The sequence below is a fragment of the Oreochromis aureus genome, linkage group 19 (genome assembly GCF_013358895.1).
Source record: "Oreochromis aureus strain Israel breed Guangdong linkage group 19, ZZ_aureus, whole genome shotgun sequence".
NCBI classification, from domain to species: Eukaryota; Metazoa; Chordata; class Actinopteri; order Cichliformes; family Cichlidae; genus Oreochromis; species Oreochromis aureus.
The window spans coordinates 26,736,148-26,757,750 of record NC_052960.1 but is presented as its reverse complement, the minus strand read 5'-3'; the positions used below and the strand labels follow the sequence as shown (position 1 = coordinate 26,757,750).

The window sequence follows — 21,603 nt, the reverse complement described above, 5'->3', positions numbered from 1 at the left end:
GAATCTATATTCTGTTATTTCCTTCCCTTCTTTTTCAAAACCATCTGTCTGACTAAGGTGTCCCCTTGTTGTCATCTTCCCCTTCCTCTCCTCCTCTCCATTTGTAGCAGAGAATAATCAATACTTATTTCACCCCCAGGTCTCCTTCCAGCCTATAGGGGCAAAACAGGTGACCGCATGAGGGGCAAGGAGGAGACGAGAAGAGGTAATGAGAGCAGAGGGGAAGAGATGAGGCACACAGAGGGGAGGGGCAGGGATTTCATTTATGTGCTTATGTACTGTTTTTGTTTTTGAAAGGAGAAATATAAATGTGATATAACGTGGAAGTGAGAGCACTGCGGCGAATCATCAGACACAGAGAGTGAGAGAAAGAGTGTAACAACAAGAGCAGCAGATCATTGCCATGCTGCAACACCTGTCCTGGCAACTGGACACACATACACACACGCACACACACACGCACACATACGCCAATTAATTTCCAAATAATTCCTCTTGGGGTTGAAGCAACAATGAGAACAGCTGGTTAATCTACATGTTACAGCACCTGGTTTAACTGCTGGATACACACGTGCAGCGAGAGAGAGGTTACAGTTTATATTGATAGTCATAAAAATCTCATTCACAGCTTTATGCTGTTTATTTGTTGTCTTAACAGTGTTGCTATATTTAAACTTTTGTTTTACAAGAAAATGTAAAATTCTTTGAAAGATGTGCGGCGATTCTCTCCAACATTGGTACTGTCACCCTGTATCGTACCCCAGAGCTACCAGTTACTTATAAAATCATTCAGTTTATGGTTTACCTTATAGCTGTTGTCGCTATAGCAACACAGTAATGATATTTATATTTCCATGTCGCTTTCTAAAATACGCATGTATCAAAACCTGTACATACCCATGTACAATTAAACATATATACATAGGTAATAGATTTAAGTAGTGCTGTCATTTACAAGGCAGTGATGCCTAAATATCAGGTATGTTAGGTAACATTAGCATTTCTTCTAATATCCTATTGAAATTCAATGCAACAAATGATACAGTTATTAAAACTTTTATCATGTAACAAATATAGTTAATTTCAACAAAACCATGGAGATAAATATTTATCAAGGCCAATTTTTAGGCCCAATAATTAAAGGTATTATTGTAAGATTAGAAGTGTGATAAAATGTTTTATCAGATTCATTAAATTAGAACAAATGAATAATGTTCAAAATGGACAGTGTCTATACTATGCTATGTCCTGCAGCACAGAAAAGATCCTAAAAATCTCTCCAGAAGCAGATTTATCACTTTGACCTCTTGTGTTTAATAGGAAGCTCCTGACATTCAGTAAAGTTATGTCTCTGTTAGCACGTTCAGTGAACTGCACTCATTTGGTGAGGCAGTGATTTTATTTGTATATCTTTCATATTTCTGTCAAAAAAAATGAGAAAGTTCCATAATTTGTGGCAGCGCTTCTTCTGAAACGTAACCAAATGATCGCTGCATTGATGTTCTCCATGTTCACCCTGGCAGAGAAAAGGATTTCAGTAAACTGGTGACTGAAACATCATCTGTGTGAGTTGCTGGTTAACAGCAGTAAGTAGGGATGGGGTATGATCTAATGCCACTCTGTCAGATGTCTCCTCTCTATCACCATTATCCACACAGAGTCCTGTGGCGTTGGTACCCTTATACCCCAGCTGTCAGAACATAGAGAAACCTCCAAAGTCCACTTTACTTGGCTGGAAGGCTGATGACGGCATAAATTCGAGGTTTGCCAGCATTGGCTCTTTTTCTCTTGCCAATTTGTTTTTTGCTTGATTTTTGCTTTCACCCCCTGGTTAGATTTAGGGACTGAAAATAACTTAGTTAACACCACCATAACACCACGCTGCACAACAGTAACCCTGTTGGGACTGACAGATACCTCTCAATAATGCAATAACCTGCTGTGTCAGGGAACAGATGCCATAAAAAACCATGTGCATCGATGAACTAAGCCTACAGCTTTGAGAAAATGGCACTAACTGACATCCTGGGGATGAGAATGAGCTGGGATAGATGGGTTTCTCTGCGATGTCACCGCAGAAATGCACATACCACTGGAAGGCAGAAAGCAGCGTTTTTTTATGGCACATCTAGCAGAGGCTTCATAGAAAAAGAAGGTGTTGTGCACCAACAGCAAAAAACATTAGTACAAATATTCAATATTCTGAAGACAGATTGCAAATCCTTGCTTCAAAAGGGGTAGACTGGAACCTGTGAGTGTGTATAGCTGTGATGGCAGGATACTTGGGCATATCAAAATTCAGTTTAAGTTTAATTACAGTTTTAGGTAGGCACTGAATCACTATCTGTGACCTAGCAAGCCATCATAGGTGTCTTGTGTAATGCTGTATGTTTAAATTACAAATTAAAAAATACTTCACAAGTTTTGTAATACATCTGATGAAGCCACTGACATAAACACTTGCACATGTGCAAGCAAGAAATTATGGAGGAGACAGAGGAGTAAAAAACAGGTAAAGGTATGGTGGAGATAGAGAGTAAGAGAGAACAGAGGGAAAGAATGAGGCAGAACATGAAAAGTGGCCATGATGGAAGCCTGCATGGGTCTGAGGAAGAAGAGAAGACAAGTGGTAAAAACTGAGGGGGGGGGGACCTTAACAAAAACAGCAAAGCTGAAGAGAATGTGGAAGGGCACAGAGGAGGGAAATAATACCAAAGTGGGAAAGAGTAATAAAGCAAAGAGATAGTGCGGGAGCGCGAGAGAGAGTGTGTGTGCGTTTAACCAATCTAAGGTGTAGTATAATTGAAGTGTGTGTTTTCAAGGACAGGTAGATATTGGTCCTGAGGTGGGAAGCTGCCGACTCAGCAGGTCTGAGTTGATTACATCCTCTTTCTACATGAGGAGAGGAGAGGAGTAAGACACAGGAATGGAAAAGGTGAGATGAGAATAAGAGAAAGGAGGAGGAGGGGGAAAAAAGGTGAGGGGGAGGTGAGGGGGAGGGAAGTGACTGCTGGTTTTTACGACACAGAAGCAAAGTTACACTGTTGCAATGTCCCAGCAGTTATGGTTCTATTCCAAGTATACCGCAAATTATTGATATTTCCTTCCAATGCAAACATATTCACAGGGTTATAATGACGTCATTTTTAAAGTGGAATTCCAAACTGCAAAGCCACAAATCGTCACAGTGAAACCAGCACTACGAAGTGACTATTATGCAAAATAATAACATATTATTGTTTAATTTCTTGATCACCGTTTCATCAGTGATCACAGATTCAAAGGTAATGGCTTTACAGATTATCTGGATTATCTGTCCTGGTCAAATAACAGGATGCTGCTACGTGGATCTGTGGTCGGACTGTAAAACTGTTTCATTTAAATGCCGCTTTTGTGGCCGCTGCATGCAAATTCTGTTCACAAAGTGGGTTTTGCATAGTTACCAGGTCATTGTCAATTTTACTAACTTTCTGAAACAGTCAGTGTAACAACCAGATTCCCACTTGATGTAACAATCAGCCAACATTGTCCTCTTTTGTGCAAGACGGAGCCCCTATTCAGACAGGATATATTTCCCCAGGGGTAGGTGGGGTAATTATAATATTACATGCACCGGTCAGTAATTTAAATCCAGCCCAGAGTATATATAGTTTTTTTTTTTTAATCCATCACCAGTAATAATTACAGCTTGAATTACCTGCAGGTTTAGACCCCACTAAGTGAGGTCATCACTTAAGTCTGGAGTTTTGGGGGTTTTCTTTTCCTCTCTCACATTTTATCATTTCAGTGTGAACTTTGGTTGTTGTGCAAAAACAGAGGTTTTAAAAAATGTTTTGCTATTGTGTTATAACCAGCGACATGTTGGCTTGGCTGAGAATTTGTATGACAACACAGAAATCAAAGCTGTTAAAAGAACGACACTCTGAAGCGTTGTTCTGTCATGATTCATTTGTAAAACTAGTGTCATTAACAGTAACACTGTTACAAGTCAGAAGTCCCTGTTGGTAACGTGTCTATGAATGTACAAACAACAATTTCTGCATTATATTTCTTTCTTTAATCGATTTACCGTTCTATGAGGTTGTCCTGATGAATGATAGATGAATATATTCTGATCTATTTCAGTATATATTCCCACGTGAAACAACAAGTTTATCATGTAAATGTTTTATGTATATCTATACAACATCAGACTTATATTATACAAAGTATTACATTATACATTCATAATGCTTTAGAAAATCTTCATCATCTGGGACAAAAGAGGACAGGAACAAGCCAAAAATGCAAGTCACAATACTCGAAGGAGCTGCAAGACAAACAACAAGTGAAACACAAAAAGCTTTCACAAATTGCATATAGGATGGAGCGTTGCTGGTATACAACCGGCAAAAAAAAAAAAAAAACTGCATTAGTTTATGTAAAATCAGGAAATAACTAACAACATGTTTGTGCTGCTTTCCAGTCCCTTAAAAAACTGTTTCAGCCGTGTGCAACATCATTTACATTTTCATACATTTCTCCATCTGGGACAAAACCAGAGTCTGTGTCAGAGTGGCGTGCAGGAAATTTACACATTGTTATTTGGTAACGACGTACAAACTGCTGCTGTCGCTGCCGAGGCTCAATTGTTGGCCAGAGACATTTTCGATGCATTTCCTTCCCAAAGACAAATGTAAATTCAGTTTGAAAAGGAAAGCAATTTTCACACACACACACACACACACACACACACACACACACACACACACACACACACACACACACACACACACACACACATCAGCAGACTGTTTTTGCTTCCTTCTCTGATAACCGTGTTTACATGCATGTCTGGACAAAACCAATCTGTTGAAATCACAGAGGGAACCACGAGCAAAACTCCATGTTTGAAACAAAACGTAAAGCGTCAGGACTGTTTTTTTTTTTTTCTAGCCCAAGCTGTTTCCTAACAACGTGTCAAGATCTGGCCCAAACTCGAATACTCACAGCTATACAAAAAGCACCAAACCACCGACTTGCTGCCAAAGCCTCAGACCAGCCCCCCACTCTCTCTCCCTCTGTGTCTCTGTCTCTCGCTCATCAGAACGGGCTAATGGGACATTTTATTGTGTTATTTTGCTCCCAGGGAGGAAGGAGGGAGGAAAGGGGGAGGGAAAAGGGCCTGTTTTGGACACAAAGCCAACTTTGTGCTTTGTGGTTTTTCTGTTGTTTCTGAAAGTTCGCCAACACTATCGCCACCACAGCCTCCTTTTCTCTCGGCTTTGCTTTCTCTCACCCTGGTTTTCCTTCTGCTCTCAGTCTGTCCTCCTTCTTTTTCCTCACTTTGTGAGCAAAACACATTCTGCCCTTAGACAAAGTCAGGTGTCTGCCTGAAACGATGTCAGATGTCATCTTACAGCAAACAACTGCTGATCTAAGTAAGGCTTTCAAATTCAACTTAGTCAAAAATAAAGATTTATCATTAGTGAGAGGCAAAAGCTTACAAACTTCACCCCCTTTGAAAAAGAAATTTGTGGCGTTATTAATTTCTGCAATGCTGACATTTCACTTGATCCCTGAAAATGTTCTTGAATGGTTCAAACACTGGATATTAGTGAGCGTAAAACTCCTTTAAAACCACAGTTAACCTCTCAATTGTTGGGCTGCGATTTTTCTTGATACCATGATATTTCTTGAAGTGAAATTAAAACAAAAAGAAAGAAAAAAATAATAATTTTACTAGAGACCTGATCACTTGGTCATGGCAATGTCATGAACAAAAACTAAACTTCATTATTCTGATGTGCTTCCAGTTCACTTGTTACATGAACCATCTGCAAAAACAACTTTCACCAGGCTAGCATGTATTAACAACTCATTAACAGCTGCACGCAGGTGTCATGCTGTGGGACGACAGGAAAGCAAAGCAATATTGCAGACACTTCAGAGTCAGAGTTGTTACAAATGAGCAATATATGCACGCTTTGTGAACAGTTACTGTTTTTGAAGCTTTACCTCAGAAGCTAAGGAAACTTTAGCTTCCAGTTTTATTTTGGATCATTTTCTGAAAAAGTTGAAACTCATATAAGTCACATATAATCAGCGTTCATGAAACAGACCTTTACTAACATGAATAACCCAGATTTGTCTGTGCTTTTGTATTGGTTCGGTATTTCCCTGACATGACTATGGTCCTGAGTTCTGAACCAGGGTTTTCATTGTTACTTGTGTGTTTTTTGAAGGTACACTTCAAAAAACTAGAACTAGAATTTTATTCTTAACCTGAGAGGAATCTTGTAGTTAGTCGAACAAGAACATTTGAGTTGCCGAAACTTTTGTCTAAATCTGTAAATCTTAGTAAAGCCAACTGAAAAAAATTCAAGTGAATCACAATAAAAGATTCTGAATCACTTTCACTTGAATTTCTTACATTTTCTCAGCTTGTTCTTTTTCACAGTGTTCATGGGTTTAGAATATAATCACTTAAGATTTTTTCTATTCCAGTAAAACTGAAAAATCACATTTTGTTTTTAAGTGTTTTTTTTTTTTAAGTAGAGCGAGTCATTGTTAAAAAAATGATTTAAAAAAGGAAAGATAAAACATGTGAAAACAATAAAGCATGTGGAAGCCATAAGTGGAGCATTTTTATCTGAAGACTCAACAGTTGCTCCTACTGTTGCAAACAATATCATCATTGTCTCTGCAGAACCACTAACTATGAAAGTATGCCCAGTTCTGGGTCTCAGATTTTTTTACAAAAAGTAGTGAAAAAGTCTCATTTCATGCTCCTTTTTAAACCACTTTATTAGTTGACCTCCTAAAGTATTCACTTAATATATATTAAAAACCAAAGTGACAAAGATTAGGTTTCTTTTTTTCAATTTAATACATAAATGACTTTAAAATATGTGATTATCAAAATAGCTCATTACCTTTATGTTACTCATTTATAAATCACTGAACTAATCATTAAAACACAGTAACGCACTGCACCAACATGTGCTAACAGAAAATTTCAACTGACTTAGCTTCTTTAAAGATCAAACATCCTCACATTCACCTAAAAAGTCTAAAGGGAAAAAAGTCAGCTGTAAAAGCTTCTGTTTGTTACACTCCATGTTGCGTGTTCTGTCTGTCCATCGTCTGAAGTTTTCTAATAAAGCTGATTAAGTAGAAACTGAATAGTTTCTAATAAGAATTATTTTGAAATGCTGCCAAGTTGTCAGTAAGATTTCCATTTTCTTTATCTGTAGGATTCAACCTTTCATAAAGATGAAGTCAGCTTTATAAAAAAAAAATCTATGAATAACGCACACACACACACACACACACACACACACACAGACACACACTTGCAGGTCTGGCTTTGGGCAATCAGGCAGGTGTCCCCACCCACCTGCCTCCTTTGGGGCAGCTAACCAAGCTCTCCTGCAGGGCTTTAAGAGGCTCTTATCCAGCCTGCGGATGAGTTTGATTCATCCCAACAGTTGTCCGCTGGTGAGAGCCAATCAGGTCGATGAGTGAGTCTGCCATCACTCATATCCCACTCTCTCTGCCATCTCGCACTGTCTCTACACCATTTCTCACTTCCTAGTCTCTTCCCTTCCAATTTCTTATTTTTGTATTTTTTTTCTTTTCATCCTTATTTTTAAATTATTTCCATCTTCCACAAAATTTTTACTCCACCTTCCATATCTAAGTATTTCTAAACCGTCTCCGTGGACCATGTGCACCAGACTTATCTTTTTTGCACAAAGCTAAAACTATTTCATTAATAAATTCTCTGATAAAATCTCATTATTACATTGGGACGTTTAACAATCAGTCCAATTATCAAAGCCACAATGGGGTGTAAATCTAAATGAAACATTACAGGTCCCAGAAGGACTGTGTAACACAATTACACTGAAAATATATCAATAAATGTTTTGTTCACATAGCCTCGAGTGCCTTGTGAAGAGGTCTCGTGCCTGTTTTTGGTAAGCTTTACAGACCAGTTGGAAATCACTGTTGAGTAGTAAATCTGTGCCAACAATACTGCTAAGGGTTTGGTTAGGTGTGCATATATATATATGAGGAAAAAAGAAAGAAAAGGATTGGACATCTTGAAGAATAATCTGGGTTTGTGTCAAAATATGCATGTTGTCAAAATTATGGGGACGTTTGCCATCATGGTTAGGTTAAAAGGATGTGCTTTGGGTTCGACATGTTGTCATTTCCAACTCGCCACATAGGCATACTGATTCTTGGTCAGCTATCACCCGATCACCATTTCTTTCACTAAAGCTGAACACCATTGGCATCCTTATCCAACACACAGGGATACCCTTTTAATGTCATTTTCCCAAGTTCATGACAAACCACAGAGGTTCTTATTCTGAGGTCTTGAGGTGATGCAATCTCAAGACCTTAACCCTCAAACCAAGATTTCCAGGCCTTTATTTTTTTACTATTTATTTTACTTTTATTTTAACTGTACATTTACAGCCCCTGTTTGGTTAGAGTTGGACACTTACAACTGCACAAATAAGTTTATGAAAAAGAATTCTCACTGATCAACATTTGGTTGCCACAAATACACATCCTTGTTACCATGGCGTCTAGTTCAGATGCTGGACTTGAATTTCACTTACAACTATGTACAAGTACTGTTTCCTGGAGTGTCAGTGTCTGAAAAACTGGAACTGAGAACAGGTTGTAAGTTTAGAGTACAGTCATGCCGAGCTTCTTTAACGAAGCAAAAATGCTTTTGATTGTTTAGAAATTTAAATCTCTCCCCTGTACTAACGTCTGATGCTTTTTAGGCTCATCCATTGCCACCAACCTCCTCCTTACTTATGCTTGGGCTTCAACACGAGCATGAGTACATGAAACAAGAATTCACTGAAATATCTGATGCTATCATGTCTCGTTCAGGTTACAGTCTTCCCTACAAAATTTTCTTTTTAAATTCTTACCTTTTTTAGTCTATTTTTTCCTAACCTTGCTCCCGAAACCATAAATATATCATTTTCCCCTCCTTACTGATTTTAATGTCCACCTCTTTTCTGCTTTTCTTCTCTCCCCATGATTTTCTCTTCCTCACCGTTGCTCCTGTTCTCCTCTCCATCATCTTTCCATCATCTTCCTCTCCAGAGCCACTGTAGTGTACTGATAGTGGAAGCACTTGTGCAGTCGGCTATGAAGTCTGTCCTCCTCCTTCTCCTCATACGTCTATCCTCACTTCCTTCCTCCTGATCCCTCTCTCTCTCTACCTGAAAATTAATTTGGTCTCCTCGAGATGCCTATCGGCGCTGAAATGCCCCCAGAAATAGATCCACAAACAGCGGCTCAGCCAAAACGCTGCAACCTGACAGCTTTTAGCAGGAATACTACTGGATGGATGGTTGGGGGAGGGGAGCAGATGGAGAGATGAACGGAGGGACGGATAGATGGATGTAGACAGGGAGTAAATGGTAGGACCATGGGGCGTTAGTGGGAGGAATGGATTGATGACGACAGAAATTAATAGATGGATTACCTACAAATTTCTACACTTTATTGCCTAAACAAACCATCCGTTTTTAGATTGATTTCCTTCCTTCTAGGCAATCATTTCTTTCTGTTCATTTCTATGAAAATCAGCTCTCGGAGGCTCGAAAACCTGCTGCGGAGAGACATAATTCATCACAATAAAAGATTTAATCACCATTTTTCCATCCATGTTGGGGCATCATCACATGGTGCAGTAACACAGAAGCAGATTCAAAGACCCCTTTGGGTACCTTCAAAGACACATCTGAGACTTGAGAGTTGGGGGCCAAACAATAAGTTAATCCATGACAACTAAAAAGAAAAAAACTAGAGTTGTAAAAGTCCAGCTGTCAGTCAGAAGCACCTCAATATCACGTTCCACCAGGAAAGTTTCCTTAGTAAGTATCTTTAATGGTAGCTGGGTAACGTTGCAGACAACCTGACAAAGGGAAAGACTTGTATTTTTATATTTATTACCTGCTTCCCCGCTTAGAGTAGACACAGCCAGTTGGTGCCCTACAGTGGTGACAAATTGGAGGGTACGCTACATCATCTGAGATCCTTGCCTACACGCTCAGATGTTAAAATATCAAGTAATATCATGTGATGCTGACCCCCGTATGAAGATGGAGACTTGGATAATAATATGTATAAGAAGTAGTGCAAACTTTGAAATAGCCAGTGATGGACAAAGTCTCCTCAATGCTGGCATCGCCGCAGAAACGTTTGGCTTTCTTGCCCAAAACAGACACAAGCAGGTGGGCTGGTGATAAACTCATGAAATCAAGCAGTTAGCATCAGAACAAAGTTTTAATCAGGATGCCCGGCAGGTAAATCTGACTAGGTTTTCAACAAACAGAAAGCTGTGATGTGTTTTTTTTTCTTCTTCTTTGGAGAAGAGGATGAAAAAAAAATCCAGCAACCTCACGGAAGATTTTAAATAAAATCACAAACTTTAACCTGACTAAATTGTTTGACCTTTGTACGGTCTCAATGTGTCTTAAAAAAGCTTTTTTGTCTTTCTCTCATTACGACCCGAGAGGATCAGGAGGCATTTTTTATATGAAACTGATCTCCATCACTGATCTACACAATAACTGGGCTGTCATTGCAATTTTTGGGGGGGTTTTAAATAAGAAAAAAAAATCAGTTGTTGTGGAAATCATTTCACTAATTCACTTTATCTCATTTGAGCTTCTGAGTTTCTCATCTCCTCGGGTCACAAAGGGAAGCACAAACTCCCGGTGCATGTGTGCAGCAGAGTTTCAGCCTCAGCATGTGAGGAGAAAACCTGAGGTATGACACAAGTCTTACTTTCAGCAACAAGACAACAAGACAGCAACAACTTTGTTCCATCAAGCTGGAGCTTCCTGCCTCGTCACGCCGAGAGAAATTAAAGGATAAAAGCTCTTGGTAACAGAATCAGGGAAAATGAAGCTTGGACAGCAGCGCGGTGCAATTTCAGCTCTATACATTTGACGTCTGACCCTTCCGCCTGGTTTCTGCTCTTTGACGGCACACATATGCAAATAACCTGCTGTTAATCTGCAGTTCAGCGCTGACCTTATACCCCTGACTGTAGGTCGCTAAATCCAGTGTATTATGCTCATCTGCATCTGGTGTTAACTGTAAGAGTTCCTTCTCGTGTTGTTCACTCTGGATAAGAGCATCAGTTAAATGGTTTTCATGCTTACACTCCTCAGGCTTTCAGGAGAAAATGAAACTACAATTTAAAGGTCTGTATACCAACTTCAGGTCATCTTCAGTCATGCTGCAGTTCAGATCTAGATGAGGAGTGAAACACTTCGATTCAGTACGGCTCAGCAACACCGTCACAGCAGCTGTGCGATGGTGCTTTTGCTCCTGTGCTGCTCAGGTTTGTCTGGGCTCGTTCTGCAAAGACGCCACCAAACAAGAATTTTGTCAGTTGAATTGCTTGTGATCACTCACTATGAAGGCTGAGAATTTGCTCAAACAAACTGTGCAGTGGCCGAGACAAAAGCTGTCACTGTTTTACATGAAACCATGCTATAATTTGACTTTCTTCCAGGGCAGCAAACAGGAAATACAACCTCTAGATAGTTGTTACACTGAATCTTAGGAAATTTATGTCTGTTTATAGCAACTTAAACACAACGGTCCTCAAGCACCTATGTCCAGTAACACACAAGGCCACATTCCTTAAATGAAAAGGCTCAAATGATAACAAGAGAATCCTTTCACTTCAGGTTTCAGCTGCTCATCAGTCTGCCACAAACGCAGTGGATGCTGTCATGTGGATGAACGAACGCTCCACTAAGATAAATCTGACTCAAATCAGGGAGCTGTCTCTGGCTGCATCAAAGCACTGACTTTCAGGAGGCAATCCAAAACGTGTGAAAGACAAAAAGATATAGAATTAAAAACTTTCCTTAAGATTTGGTAAACGTTTAAACCCTCACTAATATTTCTCTGACTGTGCATTTTTATTTTCGTCGGCTGCAATTTTGTCAGAACAGGTGGTTCTGATGGTGAAAGAAGAAAACCAGCGACACACCGACGCAGGAAAGGGCCGGTCAAGGAGCGGACAACCTCTCCGAGCTGGAACAAAGTGATCTGCTTTGCAACGGAAGACATTACTGTTGAGTTTACAAAGAAAAATTATAACAATAATAATAATAAAACACCAACAGCTTTTCATCACCCTCTATTCACATTCACCTGTCTCATCCTTTCAAAGTGAAAACAACAAACAGACCATAAAAGCAGAGAGAGAGAAATTGCACAAAAGCTTCTAGTAAACACATGCTCTCGTCTTGTTGGGGTGATCATACTTCTACCTCTGGTTTCTTGTTAACACAGACAGTACTGCAGTGAGAGAGAACATTCAACACCGCATTCCCTGTTCATCCCTGTGATACACTGATTCACTGCCACAAAGGCTTCTGAAATTAAAACAGAACAGAACTGAGCAGACGCGTAGGTTACATTTAATTGCTTGCCTTCCCAAATTCAACAGGTATAAAATAAGGGAAAAAAATGTAGATTCCCATAGAGAACATGACCCCACCATGCATCACACACTGAATAAAATACAAGGAGTAAGCATGTAATTACTGGCCATCCTTGACGCAGCGATTATGAAGAAGCTACAGCAGATACACCAACAAGAACTGTGTTCCTCTGTAAGAGATCATCTTTGACATTTTAAATCATGGTGGATATAATAATATGAACAGCAGATTAAAGAAGACATACACACAAATTTAAACATGTCAACAAAAATTCAACCTGAAAAATCAGAGCAGGTGAATCACCTTTAAGGTCATGTACAGGTGTGCTTAGTGTGACTTGAACAGGTGAGTCCATGCACATCCCTCCACAATAAAGATCACTGGCATTTCTTCAGTGACACACACACACAGGCACTAGTGTTGGAGTAGTAGAACTGGCCACAAACGTACACACATGCACATTCGGATGCACATGTTTTCCAAGACACAACGCACACACCTTCCTTGCTCGGAGCATCAACACACTGCATGGCTTCCTAACATGCACGTGCCCCTTTAGGCATAGAAACACACACACAAATACACACACACACGAGTCAGAGCAAAGACAGTCATCTGTTTCCCTGAACAGTCAGCCAACCGACCTGTTACCCAGCAGCCACACGCCTCTTCGTCTGACACACACACACACACACACACAGAGGCGCGCACGCGGGCACGCACAGCTCGACTCTCCTCTGGAAAGGGTAACAGCGTTCCTCCTGACACCTCCAGCCTCAGAATAAAACGCAAAGCGACACGGAACAGCCAGCCGGGCTGCCGGTCTGCGTGCAGCTGTAAACATGCAGTGAAGGAGAAGTGTGTGAGGGAACAAAAATCCAAGCCCCGTTACCGTTCTCTCCGCGTCGGGTCCTGCTGGATGCTCGGCTTGGTGGGCGCCATCTTCCTACAACAATTATTTGATTTCTTACTTTCTCTCTTTTCTTTTCTTTTTTTTCCCTCTTCTCAGATTTTTGTGGACGCGGAGCGGCGGCGGTGCGCTGCGCCCTGACAGCAATGCGTCATGGTCGGTGTGTTAAGACAAAGCCATGTCCGTGTGTGTGTGTATGTGTGTGTGTATCTGTGTGTGTGAGTGAGAGAGAGAACGTGTGACTGTGTGTATGTGTGGTGTCAGCAGCCGTGCGCGATTGCGCGTGCGTCTAATGCTTGTCTCTCTCTCTCCCCGCCGCCGCTCAGGAGCGTGGAAACAACGGGTGGTGGAGGCGAAGGCAGGGACGGGGCTGCAGCAGCAGAGGCATGCCAAGCGGAGTGAGGGGGGAACCCGGGGTGGATGCCTCTCAGATCACCGCCGTCTCTCCACCCCTCGTCCTTCTGTCTCTCTCCACGCACGCACAGCTTCGGCTTTTTTGGCACTACAGAGGAATTTCCCGCTTGCGCTCCGGAGGAAGAAAGGAAGGAAGGAAAAAAAAGAGGCAAACAGAGGCGTCAATTCTTTACATTCTCGCCGCCACTGCAGCGCCTGTATCCCCGTTAAAATCCCCGCGGCGGAGCGTCTCTCGCCGGTCAGAGTCTGTGTGGCTTTCGGAGCATTTTCCCTCCTCTGGCTGCTGACAGGAAAAAAGGACAGCACACATCTCCGGTATTTTCTCCAGCCCCGGCGCAACAACGCCACTCTGTTGCAGTTGGAGTCTGTGTGTGTGTGTGTGTGTGTGTGTGTGTGTGTGTGTGTGTGTGTGTGTGTGTGTGCGTGCGTGCGTGCGTGCGCGCGCGTGTCTGTGTTTATTTTTTATTTATTTTTTTCATTTCCTCCTGTATACAGGTTGCCCCGCGGGTTAATTATCAAACAATGTTTTACCACCTAAATAAATTTTTTAAAATGTAATAAAAAAAAGAAGAAAACAGAAAAGCACGAGACGTTGGGTGGAAAGAATGATGGGTGATTTATTTGGATTGTTTCCCTGTAAATCAGATCTGCACACCTCCACCCCCCACCCCCCTCACCTGCCTTCCTTTACTGTCAGTAATAAACACATCACGGCAAATGTCTCACTTCAAAGTCCAAAATCAGCTTGTATTTGTCGTTTGTTTTTTAATATAAAAATAAAAATAAATCTGCAGTTTCCTGGTCATCTGACGAGTCTTTGTCATGATTTTGATATTGAGTTTGCGAGCCTCTAAATTGAAACAAAGTCCCCTCCTCCATCTTCTTCGACTAAATAAATCAAATAACCTGCTCGGTTGTTTTTTTTTCTATTTTTCGTATTTCAGGTCACTGAAATATATTTTCCTCCAGGCTTTGATGTTTGCGCGTCAGCAAATGGCTCATTATCGTCCAACAGAAACTACCTTATACTTCTTCTTTCCCCTCTTTCATCCATTCATTTAAATTTTCAATGTATAATTCATTGTAACCTAATCGCTGTGCTGTGTGATTAACCCCCTGGCTGCAGCCCTAGAAGCTGAAAAAGCCTCCGTCTCTATACCAATGACCTGTCAAGGTCAAAGGCATGCTGGGTATTCTCCACACAAACACAGGGTTACAGGCGGCGCAGTGGCAGAAAATAAGGACTGGAGATGGGGGAACCGTGACCTCCAGCCGGCGATCGTCGGGAGCTGTGAGCCCGACGATCAACATGTGCACTAAGGGATTCTTAGAAGACCTGAACGTGTGCGCGCTTCATTTTCACCACTTTTAAGAGCCGCTGCTGTGATTTACAGTAAAAAAAAAACAAAAAAAACAAAACAAAAAACAAAAATGTAGTTGCAGTTTCGTATCAGAGCTCAGCTCTCAATAACCAGAGGTTGTTTTTTTGTTACTTCGTCTCTGGCTCCCAGTTTATCCAGATGTGATTTAAAAAGCTGCTTCAAAGTAACCTTTTCTTTTGATCATGGCAAAACCGGAAAGGTCACAGATCTGACCCTCATCAGTACACCTTCACAGCGCCCTAAAGTGAGCTTACTTCGTTCAAACAGCATAATATCGATAAAGATAGAAATATAGAGAGATATATTAGAATAAACACAGTTATTCTATGGGTGTTGGATTCGTGTAGATTGAGGGTCGAGTTTTACTCCAGCTGTGTGGCCACTTTGCGCCAGACCAGGTCTCCAGCGTTCGCTCTTTTCTTTGAGGTTTGGCTGCTTCTTCTCTCCCCATCTCAGCCCTGCTTACTGAGAGCAGTCAAACGGAGGCGACGTGGATAATGGAGCGTAATGTATAAACATATTAGCTCCCAGCTGTTGGTGGAGGGAAACATTATGTATGGAGAGAGGGAAGAGGGGCAGCTCGGTGAAAAGACACTGCATCTGAAGAAAAGCTGAGCCACTGCGGCCGTTACAGATCTACACACACAAACACTCAAACTGTTTTGGGCCCCGTGTGCCAAACTGGCCCTTCCCAAACTGAGGTATGAGGGGCCTCAAAGGTCCTTGAGGAGTTCCGACAGGTCCCCAGCTGCCAGATGACGACACAGTTAAATTCCAGCAGGTTTTATGTCAGTGGAAATGATGCGAGTACGTGACACGCCACTACTCTAATCCCTTCAACTGTGGACACAAACAGTCCGCTGCCCAAAATCCTCCCTTATGGGGGTCTGAGGTCTATATGCGCCCAGACGCTTTGCTTTAAATAACAATACAGCCCTTATTCGCCTTGTATTTGTTGCTTTAGAGGGCTGAGACACTCTCAGTGCACTCGGAGAGGCCCCTGCAGTGATTTATGTCCTGTTTGCTCCCCACAGCTTTTAGACTTTACACACACATATACGCACAGAGCTATGCCACATAATATGGAGAGATTGTCCGGTAATAAGGCAAGAGTGTGCGTGTGTTGGGGTGTGTTTCTGCCCCCTGTGGCTCCAGATGATTAGAAAAAACAACCCTACTGAGTGGCCGGACAGGGAGGCAATCATTTAGATTCAGAGTAGAGGGGGAAAATAAGGGGGGGAAATAGGGGGCTATGACTGAAGTGAATTGTCACCAGAGAGAAGGTTGGATTCATGACCAGCTGGAAAACACTCAGCACATTTTAGTTTTTCCTGATATAAACCAATATGTTTTCGCTGTTATTAGCAGGACATCATCCCCAGTTTTCCACTGAATTACCTGGACTTTATTACAGAAGTCGTGTTTTAATATTTGAACCTCACTCCTGAAGATAATTTTTCACTAAATCTCTGTAACCTGATTCCTCCGTTTCTTCCACTGCTGCTCCATCCTCTCTGTCTTTACTGAGTGCACATATTTTTATACTTGCCTTCACAAACTTGCTTTGAAACAAAAAATAATCCCAACACAAACTGTGGATATTGACCTTAATCCTCGTAGCATTAAAGTCACAATATTCCTCTTTTCCTTGTGGATTTTATGGAAAAATTGAAAAGGAACGGCAACTAACTGAGAAAATATTTATCCCAACGCATTCTCTCAAAGGATAAAAAAAAATCCTCTCCATCTAGTTTTACATATTGGAAATGATTTTCGTGTATTCTGGGGTTATAGGTGATTTTCACAGGTTTGATTTAAAATCTCAACTGACGATGAAGTCTTGCATCATGACACGTTAAGAAACGTCTTCAAAAATACTAAACCAAGAAGTGTCCACTGAGTTAGAGATGCCCAACTGTACCTGAACATAAAACATCCCATGAAGAGGAAAATGATTGATTTCAATAGATGTTAGTAGGTTTAAATACTTTTATCGCAGTCAAATCAATTATAGGAGCACTAAGCAGCGAAGATCTCTCCGCAAGGCCACTTTGATACAAGTATGTTTAGTTTTGATGTGTCACTTTTCTAAGATTTCTTTTCAACTCTCTTCCCATCTTACGCTGATTCCGCTACAGGTCGTTAATCCTGTAGGTTTCCCACATACCTTTGTTGGTAGGCGGTGATTCCCTGCACGCTCTGCGGGGTCCCGTTCGTGGCTCCGGGTACCGGCACGGGCACCCGACCCACCGGGGGTCCGGTCACCATCCCCCCGCCTCCGCCTCCTCCTCCAGCCCCGGTTCCTCCGGCCGCCGAAGCCGTCACCTGGACGCTGAAATCCGGGAAGATCCTGATCATGGTCCCCCTCGTCTCCGATGCGCTCCCGCTTCTCTACTTCAACAACCTCCTCCGGCGCTTTCTCCCAACACAGACCAGTCACCGAATACCGGGATCAATGGGATCAATGGATGTATTGACTCAGCAATAAAGATAAACAGCAAGCTTCTTTTTGTTTATTTGTCTTCTTCTTCTTTCCTCCTCTCTTTCTAACCTTTGGAAATAACTCTCAAGCAAATCCGGATCATGGTGCGTAAAACAGTCACAATTCAGTGAATCATTAGATAGATGAGAAGAGTGAGTGTATAAAGCGCAAAGACAAAAAATAATAAACCTTTTCCTTAATTTTTTTCCTCTTCTTTCTCTTCCTCTCAGCTCTATCCTTGAGAAATAACCCGTGTGCTGCTCCGGATCATGGTCCCGGAGTGCGCGCAGTCTGCCCCTTCTCTTTCCACCTGCTCAGCAATCAGCGGGATCGGTGGATGTAAGAGGTGATTATTTCACCGACTGGAGACCGGCGGACAGCCGTGTTTGTGCTGCCGGTGCAGGAGCTCCAGACTCTCCTCTCTCTTACGTGGGCACCGCCGCCGGCATCCCGTCCCCCGGCACTCCTCCGCCGGGTGTGTGCCGGTTGGTCTTGTGAGTGTTGTGGGAAGAGCAGACCTGGAGTGGAGCAGTCAGTCTGTCAGCCTGTCAGCCAGTGAGCGCACGGCTCTCAGCAGCACGAGCTCTGCAATGACATTGGTGTGATACAGTGATACAGCAGCAGCGGCGGCGGAGGCAGCGCCAAAGTATGTGTCGGTATGTCGGGAGAGCCTGCGTGTGTGCGCGCGCGCGTTTGCACTTGTGTGTGTTGTCCTCTGCGCCCCAATCACACACACACACAGAGAGAGAGAGAGGGGGGGGGCTGTTTGTTCAGCAGGAGGGCATTTCCCCTGGCTTTATTGTGTAGAGTAACGGAGAATCCGTTCCCTGGACTTTTATTTTAAGTCCGTTTGGAGCATTTTGTTTATTCCAACAGTCTTTCGGAGCATTTTTTTTTAATGTGTTCAAACGTATAAAAGTCTTAAATCGGATCTTTCAGAGTAAAAAGGTCTTTAAGGTAAAACAGAACCGTTTTAAAAGATTGTGATTTTTCTTGCCTTTGAAAAGTTTTTTTTTTTTTAAATGTCTTTAAAGAAGAAAAAGATAAAGTAATTTAAAGCACCACATTTGAACTGTGGATACAAAAGTGGATACATGATGCATCCAGACTTCAGGACGTTCACTTTTCCCCGTGCTGTGTGTGTGTGTGTGTATGTTTCAGCTTACTTTGGAAATTGAGATGAAATAGTGCGGGTTTCTGTGCCCAAAAGACGCAAGAACCGCGAAGCCCGAAGATTCTCTTTAAGTGCAAATAAATTAGCTGTGCTTGAGCGAAGTGTTTTGTCATCATCAGGTGTCTATGCGAAAGTGCGTGAAGTATTTTCTCCCCAATCTGTTTTCTGAACAGACAAACCAGCTAGACTGTCCTCTCCCCGCTCACTGAAGCGCCGTGTGTGATCAGACTTCCGAATAAAGTCGAATTCAGCAGCGCTCCTCCTCAGACTGTCTCCTCCCCTTTCTCTCACTCACACCGGCTCTCTGCCCTCTGTCTCTCTCCTGCTCACTCACACAAACTCGATGCTACAAGTAAAACTTCCCCAATCAAGTAAATGTATTTATTGTACAGTAATTATAATTATTTTTAGCTCACTATAGTCCCAGGTAGGTTCATGTTCAATGAAACAGAATGCTTTAATTTTTATTCGATTTTTGTACAGCCACCATTGGTTGAGAGGCGGGGTACATGGTGGAGAATTGTCACAAAAAAACGGTAGAAAAGACGAAATGCTGCTCAAATCTTAAAAGTTTACGACTAAATGTATAATTACTTTCCAGCTTTGGCTCATTAACGCTACTGTATCATTTTCAGTCCTTGTGTTATACTCCATTCAGATATAAAGGTCATGGGAGGCAGCTGAAAGCCCAGAAAAACAAAGCCAAAAGCTACAGTGCCAAAACCTGCAGTTCTTCACCTGGCCACTAGAGACTGGCTCTAAAAGTAAGTCAGTCCATAGACTTCCAAATTAAGAAGTTCAATTTTAAAAAGCACGTTTTATAATAATAATAATAATAATAATAATAATAATAATAATGATGATGATTAAAAAAAAAACATTTTGACCTTCATAACAAATATATGCACTTTGTATTACTCTCTATTCTGAATAACTTTAATGCTTAAATTAGAGCGTTTCCACACAGCCAGTGAGCTGCAGCCAGTATCTGTCTGCTAGGTCAATGTGGCTAAGTCACTGAATTCGACTACGTGCCTATGTTTTTGGTGTTGGTGCCTTTTCGAGCATTGTTATTCTAGTTACTTGACAAAAAACATGATCTGCTGTTACCAAGCACCATTGTAGTAGTAGTTTGAATGGACACAGGAAAGGTAGAAAAGGTGTAAAACTTGTGAAAATACAGGTAAAAGTCTAACAATTAAGCCTTACTTCACCTTCCCAAAGCATTCCAGTGGTCCAGATTGGAGTCTTTAGTGGGCCAATTCTGGCTTCAGGCCTTATGTTTGGCACCCCTTATCAAGCAGATGTGTCTGGCTTTTGTACAATTTGTGAGTGTAGGGTTGTAAACAGCTTGGCCAGCTTTAGCTGATAACTTAAGAGTTATTAGCTAAAGCAGATTATTTCTAGTGCTAAAAAAAGCTAAAAAAAAAAAACCCCAAAACATTAAAAAAAAAAAAAAAAACACAGCACTGGGTAAAATGCTAACGATGAGCTTTTAGCATGCATAGTCCAAAATCAGTGGGTAATGTCACAGTTGACAAAGTTTGGTTCATAACTATTTAGACAAAGATACAATGTTTGTAATTTTGTCTCTGTGCATCACATTAAACATTCAAGATATGCAGACTTTCATCTCCAAGTAACGGGGACAAGAGAGGACAACAAAAGTATTTCTGTCTCTCTCTCCTCACCCTGAGCGCCAGATGGACGCCCCTCCTTGTCGTTATGCCAGAGGGTTCTTCCTGTTAAACAGGAGTTTTTATTTTCCACTGCAGCCAAGCGCTTGCTCATAGGGGGGTCATCTATTTGTTGGGGTGCCTTGAGGTGACGAGTGTTGCGATTTGGAACGATATTAATAAAATAAAATTGAATTGGATTAATACATTAACTGCCATTTTTCTATACAGTTCCAAATTTTCAGAGGCTCATTTTAATTAAACATATCAATAAAATGTTGACGTTTATAGATATTATTTACATGTGCCTGAACTGTTGGCACATCAGCATACAGAACTATATAATTTTGTTCCGATGTATAGTAGCATGTTTTTGAGTTTTCAGACTCCTAAATTCGATTAAGAGAATTGGAGCCACATCATTAATCACTTGTCTGAAGTGCTCAGTTAAAGTCAGACTCATTTAAATGATGCTGTCATGATAGTTTTTATATTTTTCCAGCCAGTTTTTACATGGTATACATTATATTAAATACCTGTAATGCAATATCAAAGAATAGCAGTGAGCGATGTGCTGTCTATATGTATGTATCTGTAGATGCCTAGTGTATTATAAAGTGATGCTTAATGGACCATACCAAACATCAGTATTTGATAACTTAGAAATGACAATGGCCATATTCAGTTTGACTATACTTTCCCTGAATGCTAATACCTGCACAGAGTGAACAGCATGCTTCATGTAAGGGTGCTACTGTAATTCATTTAAGGTTAAATGTCATTAGATGTAATTCTTTTTCAAAATATGTCTGCATGTATCAGCTTATACACAATCACAATGGTTAATCTGATGATCTAGACTGGTTAAAACATTAGTATTAACCATCTTATTTCTTTACTTCTGCACTGGTCAAGTTTGCAGCTGTTGCTTTTATTTTTGGCTCCACCTTCTGAGGATTAATTTGCAGCTTTGCCTCTGAGACACGTTTGCAGAACTAAAACTCTAATTTGCATCGTGACATTTTCAGCACAGGCATCGAACCCCCAACTCTGGCGATTTTACTGCTCTCCTCTTTC

General features: G+C 41.3%; 1 protein-coding gene across 1 annotated transcript in view; it reads right to left on the bottom strand.

Moving 5' to 3' along the window:
- The window catches only part of LOC116310777 (neuronal PAS domain-containing protein 3), a 360,308-nt gene that overhangs the window by 325,347 nt on the left and 13,358 nt on the right, over positions 1-21,603 (bottom strand). Inside the window, exons 2-3 of the mRNA XM_039603778.1 lie at positions 17,362-18,261; positions 13,381-13,434 (exon numbers count right to left, since the gene is read on the bottom strand). Coding sequence (XP_039459712.1) covers positions 13,381-13,434; positions 17,362-17,552 — 245 coding nt within the window. The 5' untranslated portion in view covers positions 17,553-18,261. The remainder of the gene's footprint in view (positions 1-13,380; positions 13,435-17,361; positions 18,262-21,603) is intronic.